This window comes from Trichomycterus rosablanca, chromosome 7 (genome assembly GCF_030014385.1).
Source record: "Trichomycterus rosablanca isolate fTriRos1 chromosome 7, fTriRos1.hap1, whole genome shotgun sequence".
NCBI lineage: Eukaryota > Metazoa > Chordata > Actinopteri > Siluriformes > Trichomycteridae > Trichomycterus > Trichomycterus rosablanca.
Genome location: NC_085994.1, coordinates 10,094,182 through 10,105,443, shown reverse-complemented (window position 1 = coordinate 10,105,443; position 11,262 = coordinate 10,094,182). Strand labels below are relative to the sequence as shown.

At 37.6% G+C, this 11,262-nt stretch overlaps 1 protein-coding gene across 1 annotated transcript; it reads right to left on the bottom strand.

The window, feature by feature from the left end:
- Window positions 1-2,085: 2,085 nt before the first annotated feature.
- On the bottom strand, window positions 2,086-7,928 carry mkrn4 (makorin, ring finger protein, 4). Its single transcript, XM_062998963.1, has 8 exons — window positions 7,741-7,928; window positions 5,825-5,953; window positions 5,382-5,653; window positions 4,605-4,687; window positions 4,288-4,520; window positions 4,097-4,207; window positions 3,645-3,762; window positions 2,086-2,971 (listed from the first exon to the last, which is right to left on the bottom strand). Exons 1-8 carry the CDS (start codon window positions 7,809-7,811, stop codon window positions 2,849-2,851), a joined length of 1,140 nt encoding a protein of 379 aa, XP_062855033.1. The 5' UTR covers window positions 7,812-7,928; the 3' UTR covers window positions 2,086-2,848.
- Window positions 7,929-11,262: the final 3,334 nt, after the last annotated feature.

Below are 11,262 nucleotides of genomic sequence, written 5' to 3'. Positions count from 1 at the left end.
GGTACCACACTGGAATTCACTGAGCTCCTGAGAGTGACCCATTCTTTTACAAATGTTTGTAGAAGCAGTCTGCATGCCTAAGTGCTTCGTTTTATACACCTGTGGCCATTGGAACACCTGAATTCAATGATTTGGATGGGTAAGTGAATACTTTTGGCAATATAGTGTACTTACGTAAAAATGAAAAATAAATACTGTATATTCCACTACCTATTTTTGAATAATGTTAGAATCTGTCAGTATTAAAATTATTTGTTGATATGGCAGGAATGTTGTAGAATGAGCACTCCCCCCATGTTCAGTTTATGGCTATGTTATAGATAACTACTGTGTCTTGGTAACTTAGTTGTTGTCATATACATTATATGAAGAACGTCCCAAACCAGTGAACAAATGCTAGTTTAAGGAGTGTTTTCTACACTTCCTTTATCTTTAGTCAAACAAAGCATTAATGTGCTGTTTATGGTCAGCAAAAGGGTCACTTTTTAACCTGAAAAAATGTTTGTTTTAGGTTGGTGCAAGAAAGGTCAGTTTTACACTACATTTAGGCCAGCGAATGCCACTTTATTCATGCCACATCATTGCAGTACCTGTGTTAATAGCTGCAGCATTGATCAAGTTTAAGATGGACTCTTCATAGACACTTTCCATTTAAATACTGTGTAGAGGATTTACAAATGTATTTATAAAGTCAATGACTTTATAGCAGAGTAAACAATTTAAAAGTTAAATGCGTTTTACAAAAGCATTTATGATTCATGGAAGTTTTAAAGAGAAACAACGCTGACTGATAAACTGATATTGACAGCACAATAGACTAATTTTGCTCAATCCCAAACAACAAAGTACTTCATAGTTAACTTCAATTGGTAAAGGCACTAATACTAATGAACTGATTAAACACAGTACACTAGGGTCACAACCACTATTCTGCACCACTAGTAGGATCATTTTTAGAATGAAGAATTCTGCTCCTTAAAGCTACAATTTAAAACAAATCTCCCCTAAATGTGGTCTTTAAAGTGGATTTGTACCACTTTACACCACTTAAACATTGCATGTAGGCTGATGGCCTCAAGACAGTGATCCCAAGCACAGTAGCTATTAAAATGTTTAATGGAAGACAAACCTCAACCCTAATGAGATGATTAAGAGGGCTATAAACTGAAGCAATATTAGTGGTCCAAAATTTTCAAAACTAAGCTTTAAACTAGACATTTATTTTGGTATTGTTGGTTATTTAAAGTTGGCAAGGACTATTCGTTATATTTAAAAAAAAATGCCACATGCTACAAGTGACCTACAGGCTAGCTTAATAAAATACTTGACAATGTGGTTTTTAATGAAGTTATTGTCTCGGATTTAGTAGGCTCATTATATTAACTACTTCAGTAGAATTTAACCAGCTGGTTTGCAACTGGCTACATTTCAAACCAAAATCTAATGTCAAAGGCCACACATACATTAAAGCATGCATGGAAAGCATTTAAGCAGTTATAAGTATAACTTTTTTACTGCCAGTGCTTCCAAAGTTGCAACATTTGCATTTTACCATTACAGACTCTTAAAAACAAGGATGTGGAAATCTAACAAAGACCAATCACTCCCACTCAAGTTTTTAGCCACCCACATTGCCAACAGATGAACAATTAGTTCCACAAGCCAAATGCTTTTAATTGTGCCAATAGTTTAGGAAGGTCATATTTTTGGTCCAGCATGACTGCCGCAAGTTGTGTGAAGAGCCTTTCTAGAGAAGCAGAGGCATTTTAAGCCACAAATTGGGTGGGGGGGGGGGGGGGGGGGGGTAACTCCACATTAATGTTTTGGAACAGTGTTCAACAATGGTAACATCAAGTTTGTTTTGCTTACAACAGGGTTTAATTTAAACCTCAAATATTTTAGAAAAATGTGGGCATAACCTGTGCTTGCTAACCTTAGTCATTTTTCAAAAAATTAAGATCTTGCAGGTAAGCAAGCAGTAGTTTCACAAACTGCCATTATCTCTATAGTTGTTAATGGGCTATATCCATGTACACCAGCTAAAATTAAAACTACAGCTGCATTTGACAAACAGTGGAAGCAAAATGAGGCAAACACTTTATTTTTTTTCTTCAAGCAGACAGTAAAAAGGTATAAAATGTGATGCCAAGTCTGTTATACCTGTTAACACTGCAAAATATACCAGGTTTATGTGAAGCCTATCAACAGGTTACAGTTGTCTTGTTTTGAAACATCAAGTTGATAAGTGCCTCAAAACAGTCAGTAGCATTTGGTTTACCCAGAATGTCAGACATGGCTCAAGTGGCAGAATTTGGACAAGGATAGTACAGTTCTAGTCTTAGACAGCCAGAATCCAGCATAGTTTGGCAAAAACACCCAACCAGATTATTTGGATCAGTGGGTGTTTCCACCTTAAACCCACACCGTGTTGGACTTTAGACTTCTAAGCCAAGCTGTACACCTAGTTTAGACAAAATAAAACTAGACATTAAAATCTAATATTAAAGTAATACAAAATGGTGCAAATATCAGGTTATTACAGCAACTATACATAAACAAGCACTAAATTCAAGTATTGAAATTGACTTAATACAAGAGCATCTATGCTTTTTTTCCTTTTTTTTTTTTTTTTTTTTTAAGAAACCAAGTCTTTTTCTACCACCAAAAACCATTTCAATTAACCCAACATAGCTAAAAATCCAAATTAGGAGAGTTAGCAAACATACAACAGCTTAAGCAGCATACAGAACAGCTGGAGAGCAAGTGATCTGAAACTGGAATTAGATGGATCACTTCAAGCCACAGCATTACCAGAGGAGACAATCAATTAGCTCTTGACCATCATGCTTCATAGGAGTTCATACTCCTCAAGAAAATTAAAGTCCTCATCATCCAAAAGAGTTAGGGCAATGAAGTAGCTCAAAAGTCTTTGTTCTTCACTATCCATACTCTCCAGCAACTCAACAGCACTCTGTACATGGGAGGAGAGAAGATACTGTCAACGTTCAAAAATCCATTTTGGCACTTTAGAGATCCCATTTAGAGAACACCTAAATTACATCTTGTAAATGAACAAATGCAGACTGACTGCAAACACTGTTAGGACAGAGGCATTGTTACCATTGAGTTTACCTACTAATTTCACATTAATTGTTTAGGAGGAGCACAAGTGGTGCAAGTGGTTACAATGAGGACAGGACAGGTAATTACTAGTTACACAGGATTAATCAGTTCATGTATGTAATGTCATGGACAATTTTATATCCAATTAAATTCACTTGTGTGGGTTTCCTTTCACAGTCCAGACAAGGAGAGAACATGCAAACTCCACACAAGTCTTGTGTTATGTTCTAGTCTTATATTATTGAGAAATTTGAGGATTATTTCTATACAATATAGGGTGAGGATGTTTTAATGTATTGGGCATATGTAGTCTTTGTCTTACAGTTGTACTTTGTGCATTCATTTAAGATGCATTTTATGATCGTGTCTGACATGCTTTGCAAAGTATAGGGTCTTCTAGTATTAAGTGTTGTCAAATGTGGGATCAAAATTAAAAACCATACACTGTCCAGGAAAAAAAACCAAAAAAAAAAAACCTGCTAGCAGCTTTACTAAACACTGCAATACAAACTAACATTTACCTTTGGTCTAAAACGTCTGCGTTGAGGTCTGTGTCCTGGTGGCATTTCATGGCTGAAGATGCACTCTGATGCAAAGGGGCAGCATCCATAACTCAGGAAGTAGTTGCACTTCACTTTACTGAGGATTAAGATGTAAAACAAATACGTTCAATAAGCCTGAGGACAAAGTTGATTTTTAAAACATCAGGAGAGCCCATTTTACCAACCCTAATACAGCTCAAAGGTGGAGAACTAGAACAGTGGAAGTTACATTGACAGCCTTTACTCTTTCTAGAACGCTTTCAACATTTGCATTAGTCTATTGATAAATGTTGAGTCAGGGCTTGCTTAACACATTTAGCCAGAGCACAGATTACCTTAAGCATAAGTGTGTAGATACACTTAACTGGCATGAAGAGCCCTGACCTTAACCAACCCTTTAAACTTCAAGCACGTCTATTAACAGATCTCACCTGTTCTTTTCTTTAAAGGATGCGATTAGTACTGCCTTTGCGTCACCGTCAGAGACCCAGTACTTGCTGGGAATATAAAATGTTGACTTCACTCGGCACTGTGGGCAGGCCCTATTAAAATAACACGTACATGTTTACATACATCCATACTAGTCCACTCAAAATTGTTAACTGTGTTTTTATAAGCATACTTTATAACATCTTCCTGGAACTCTTTGGTCTTTCGCCAGGTCATGATGCAGCCAAGGCAGAAGGCATGGCTGCAGTTGGGCAGAATGCCAAAGCGCCTCTCTCTGGCTGTGCTTTTCTCATAAACCTTGTCCATACAGATGCCGCATAGCACATCTTTGCTTCGATTATAAGCCTCAGATTGTCCCCCAACAGCTGAAGCACCACCCACCGGTACATCCTGCAGGCTACACACCTAATGATGGAAGAAAAGAAAATAAGTCAGCAAGTGAGAACAAGAAACAGCCAAGTACTAGTAAAAATTTGGGGGAACCCATACCTGTTGCGTTTCAGAAGTTGTTGCCAATCCATGAGACTTCTTGGTGACTGAAGAACCTTTACTTTGATGTGGTCGTCTTTCCCCTAGCAAGAACAAAAACTACTTATTACTGTATCTAGCAATGATGCTGTACCAGGCCTACCATTTTGGCTGTGTCATCTACCACAAATTGTAAGCGGCATGTTAAATTAGGTTCAGTAATAATGATTAGGTAGTGCACTATGTAGCGGGGACTCGGTTGAACTAGAGTTCACATTTAGTGAGGTTTAGTTATCCATTGTCAATAGATCCATACAGTACCAAAGTTCCCAGCCTAGATTTAGTCACCACTGGAGTGGGATGTCATTTGAAATCCAAAGATTTTACTAAAGCAGTGTCACATGAAGTGTTATCGATAACATGTGCTTACCACCAACAAAATATCCCCACTCCCCAAAATGAAGAAGTCAACACTTGATTAAAATCTACATCATGCTGAAGCGGTTCTTGTTCTTACTGTTTTACATAACTGCCAAGTTCACCTTGTTCTGCCCTTTTTTTTTTTTTTTTCTTTTTTTTTAACTAGTGAAGGCAGCCTGTATATTACAGCTTTGACATTAGCATACAAAGCAGAGATCTACAAAATAAGCAGAATCTAACCTACTCTTTTTACACCACAATGTTAAGTTTAGAGGTAATTTAATTTGCATAAGTACATGCTGTTTTGTGAAGGATTAAGAGGCTTGTCGGCATTCATTTGCACAATGTTAACTATGAAACCTGAACAAAGAAAGATACCTTGAAGGTGCGACAAAGTCTCCCCTTCCAACACTGCATATTCTTCCTCCTCAACAATATTCGCCGTTAGTGGGGGTAGAGTGTTCTGACGTCTAACCAGAGGCTCAGACCCACGCCGTCTTGAGCTGTGTGCACCTTGTGGTAGGAAAAGCGAGGGTTCAGACCCTCTGCGACTACCTGAACCATGAGCCGTTAATGCAGAGGAGTGAACTACCGGCGCTGAACCTCGCCTGGCACCAGAAGCCCCACCATCAGAAGGAATATGAAGATATCTGGAATTCAAAATAGAAACTTTACACTAAGCATTTAATGGGGATCTAAACAATCACAAAGGGCACCATCATGCACATTTGTTTTGTGCACAGTGTATAGACAGCCATGTATGATGCTTCAATTATGTTTTAGGTGTTTAATTTAGACATGCCACCCAAACGTTTACTTACCTGCAGTTTTCACCATACCAGCAGCCTCCTTTTTGGAAGTATCGGCACACCTGAGCAGAAGTCACTGACGGCCACTCATGCAAATAAAAGCAGTGCTGACCAAGCCTGCATGACCCATTTATGAACTGCCTGAATGAACACAGAAAGGAAGACATTACTGGTTAACTAGGTAAACAGCCATCCAATCTTCCCAGACTTTTAAAGTAAGTTATTTTAAGAATTGGCAAGGACAATTCTGCCTCTGAAACTTCTGAATGCTTGTGTTGCCACAACAATCTAATACTGATATCAAGGTAGTCAGTCACTTTCTGACCTCTTTTACCATTATATTAATTTCCACCCAAGTTCGTTATCCTTTATCCTGAATTTTAGTTAAGTTGTAAAAGCAACAAGGCTATAAGTATCAAGTGTGAATAGAAAGGTCTTTATCTTGTATGTAGAAGAAGGGGTATACACAAGGTTATACTTTACTTTTAAATTTTAAACGAACAAATCAAAGCACCATGCACTGTTTAAATAATTATTGTTTATTTATTAGGATTTTAACGTCATGTTTCACACTAACTACCATTCTTGTCATGAATGTAACCACTCATTACACAAGGTTCATCAGTTAACAAGGTTATATCAGTCACGGACAATTTAGTATCTCCAATTAACCTCACTTGCATGTCTATAGGCTGTGGGAGGAAACCGGAGCACCCGCAGGAAACCCATGCGGACATGGGGAGAACATGCAAACTCCACACAGAAAGGACCTGGACCGCCTCAGCTGGGGATCGAACCCAGGACCTTCTTGCTGTGAGGAGACAGTGCTACCCACTTAGCCACAGTGCCACCCTGAATAATCATTGTGTACATAATCTTGTAAATAAGAAACGTCACAGAAATGCATCAACAAAATCATGTTTGCAGCACTTTAAAAAAAGTTTAATTTAATTGCTTACATGATAAAATGCAAGTTTAAAATGCATTACACTATATTCAGTAGAGGGTACAAACATTTGACTAGAGGGGGGGGGGGGGGGGGGGGGGGAGTCAATATTACTCCAACCTAGTAATATTGACTAGGTTGGAAACAAACCATTGAAAGCCAGAACAAACCAGTCGCCATTTTAATTTTGTTTGCTTAGGTGTTCGAATGTAAGTCACTGTTTAGCTAACTGGTTTGTTAAATTTGCATATTCTGCAAATCATTAAATTAATTACGTATGACATTAAAATAAAGATTATCCGTTTAAAAGAAATTTAACTTCAAAACAAGTATAAAAACGTTTATTTTGAGAACGTGGTGCAGATGTCAGTTTCTAAACAGTCAGCATCCAGGAGCCCACACCGTTCAATCTGCAGCGATAAATACGGTGATAAAGTTTAACAAACAGGTCGTTTCCCGCAGTGCTATTCAAACTGCAGTGAAACGCTGTAATGTTTGTCGTTTTGGCATTTATTGAAAAGTAGTTTATTCGACGGTACAACAACGTCCGACCAAACAAAGCCAACACCACATTTTACTGACGAAGGCAATGCTACTTAAAAAGGAATCATCTAGGAGCCGAAAGAACCGATTCATATTTATGAACAGATACGACTCACCAAAGGGAGTCGAAATGTCCATCAACAACCAAAACATGTTACACATTTCCGGTAGTTTAAAATAACCGAAAGTTACTTTGCCAACTTTATATCTGCCCGTAAGAAACTTGAATTTAGGATAAACGTTACATTACTTTTTAATAAGTACAAATTTGAATGATATGGACCAGAGCAGGAAAAGTTGTAAAAAGTTTGAAAGATTACTCTGTTACACACCGTGAGTAATACAATCAGACGGGTTCGTTTATCAAACGTTTGTTGGCTACAACTGGCAGTTTCTGTTTTTAAAAAAACCGTTGCGACCAGCATACTTTAAACAATACCTGCAAATTTGCCTTTCAAAGTTAAAATCCCGTTTTCTTTGATGTCTACGCGGTGCAAGACGTCCATCCATTTATAACATCCAACATCAGGCGGTAATCAAACTACCGAAAGTTTCTGGTTTACTTAAGACTCGAGTTGGAATTGTGTAGTTGGGTGGATGCAGTGCGATCATATGGGAAGCCCCGAGTAAAACTACGTCACACAGGAAGCTTAAACCAGCCAATCACATTCAAACGGAAAGTTAACGCTCCAGCATAACCAGTTAGCAAGTATTCGTTTCAAATGCCGCGTAGCAATTAACATGAGTAATAAACAAGTTAGTTAAGACCCCCCCCCCTCGTTTACCACTACATAATATTGCTGATCTTAAAACATATTGCTGGTTTATATGAACCAACAGTGGGTTACAACATGATTAAACTATTGGAAACTCATGTGTTCAGGGCATCATTACCATGGTGAAAACTAAAGAGCTAAAAAAAAAAGCAGAGAATTACACTACACCAAATGGATACAAGAGTTTAAACATCACTAAGCACACCATTGGGAGTATTGTCCAAACTTTGAGAGGTTCCAAACTTAAGACACAGCAGGCTTTGAGGAAAAAACCCAACATTTCATCCAGAGGCCTTAATCTCATCAGGACAACACAAATCATCATGGGGGTTAGTTGGTTTTAACAACGAAGGACTTCATGTCTAGACTCCACAATGCACATAACCTTACTGAAGAAGCCCAGGACCAACTGGAACACAGCAAAATAAATCTGAATAGGTTCCCACTGAGATAAATCAAGCAATCCATCAAAGCCCTGTACACAGTTACTGGGGGTGACTAACAAGAAAGGTAGGGATTGGTAATGGAATACCACCTCCACCATCAAGCTTGGATGAATCCATCCTCAAATATTCTGAGGTGGACAATATTACTAAGAATAACAAAAGCAATAATGCATATTTGATAAGATTTAAAGAAATCAGTTGCAACACAAAAGCTATCAAACCTCAATGAGCTGGAAGCTGTTGAATGAGAACAATGGGTGAAGATTCCACATATATATATATATATATATATATATATATATATATATATATATATATATATATATATATATATATATATATATATATATATATATATATATATATATATATATATATATATATATATATATATATATATATACACTTTTTTTCTTTACAATTAAAGTTACTTAGACCTGATACTTATCCTACACATGCTTTATGTACTTATGTAAAACATCACATTACTTCGGCCTACTACAGTAGACTCTCTTACCTGCAAACAGCACTGTGCTCCCCGGTGACCTGCTGTGCCTTCTCCATCTAATGTTATACAAACTAAACCTTAACGCTCAACTCATTTACACGTCTTATATAGTCAATGGGCGTGGTCTACCAATTACATTAACGTGTATCAATTGGTCGAAATAGATCTGCTGTTCCCACCCACTGTCGAACTAGAGGCTTTTACCTAAGACTGTTTGTACTGTGGTAACTTTAATATTGTTTACTTGTAGGCCTATAACTATAAAATAGCCCTACAATAGTACAGGATATGCTTTATTACTTTATTTTATTACGTGTTTTTTTTTAGTACACAGGTGTACAATTTTTTTACTAAATGTACCTGAAAAATATAAAAGTGATAATTATTTCAACTAGCTATACCTATCCACCTCACTAAATTGTGACCTACCACCTATTACCTACAAAAACTATATTGTCTATAGGTTTCCTGAACTATCAAGGGTACATTAAACACTTGAACTATTGCCTAGAACTATACAGATATTCTCCCTTAAGCTCCTTACATCACATTCATTCATTTGATCATTTATTTACATACAGGGACCATGAACAAGGTTCTACCCAGTCACCAGAAACCACCCACACATATGCTGTACCACATGCAGGGGCGTAGCACCAAATTCTGGGCCCTATGCACAAGCAGTGCCCATGGGCCCCCCTCACCCCAGTCCAGACTCCTTCTAGACTCCTCAAGGGCCCTCCCCCGACTTGGGGCCCTGGTAACTCAGTCGCACTTTTCACCCCACTACGACGCCCCTGACCACATGTAAACAAAAAACTAAAGAAAAAAAAAACAAACAAACAAAAAACCCACCCAAAATAGTGCACCATACAGTGAACCGGTTTTGATTTTGCACACACCACAGAGCTCCATTTTAAAGTTCAATCTACAAACCAACTAAACAATAAAATATTTATGTTACTTTAATTTAAAGCAGTTTCCAATTTAAACTGTATATCATGCATGAGTTAGCAGCACAGTACCACTGCACATAGCAGGCTATAGGTGCTGCACCGTATCCCAGGAGAGCTGGGATTGCATCTTGCAAAGTTTTGCAAATTCTCCTTCTATAAATGCGAACTTCTCCTTTGTATACTGGTAGTCTTTCACTTCTCAAACATACATGTGGGTGGATTGGCCATTCTAAATTGCCACTGGGTGTGAGTGAAGTGAATGTATGCTGCCCAGCAAATGAGTTGCGCCCATTGTAAAGGATAAATGTATGAATGTCTGGACTGTGTATTAAGGTGATATTTATTTTTTTAATAATCTATGACATAAACATATTTACAGTCTGCACTTCTGAACTTTTCATAAAAATTTAATGAGGTTTCTATGGGGTTACTGGGGAGACCTTGGGTTGTCTGCACCGTAAGGCGCATCTGCCCTTTTTGTTTTTTGTCTGTCCCTGTTTTGTTGGCCGTCAAATGACCTGCATAACAATTATAAAAGTTAACGACTTTCAAAATTATTAAGAAAACTACCATACTAAACAACTTCCAGCTAATACAGTGGCTTAAAGGTATCTGTTGGCTTCCTCAAAACATTAATCTATACAGATATAAGAAATATAGTAAAAGGTGGCCCATCAAAACATATTTCTATTTCTTATGGGTCTGGGTTTTGTACTAACAAGCAGCAACATGTCGAAAGCCAAATGTTTTCAACAAAAAGTCCAAATGTTGACGTGCTGATACATTTGCCACCTCTAGGTGATGACATTGGGCTTTCATAAGTTGCTCATGTGGGGATTTCTGTGGCTGTACTTCTAGGTCGTATAGGTCTATCTGTCAGCTTCCAATTGAAGCCACCCTTACTTTTTTTAAATTGTTTTTATAAATGCTGTTTATTTATGTTTGACATACGCCAGTCATGGATTTTGCCTGTTCCCCTGCACTTGAGGCATTCACTATTTGAATTTTGAAATTATTGGTATTATTGAAGTGTTGGCTATTTCAATAGACCCCCACCTATATTTAGTTTTTAGGAAAATGACTTTTAGTGTGGGTGAAAAAGTCCCATTATCTGATATTAGTGTGTGTGTGTGATGATCTCTGATGGACTGGTGCCCACTCTAGGGTGTCATCCACTTTCATGTTTGTTTGTTTATTAGGATTTTAACGTCATGTTGTACACTTTGGTTACATTCATGATAGGAATGGTAGTTACTCATTACACAAGGTTCATCA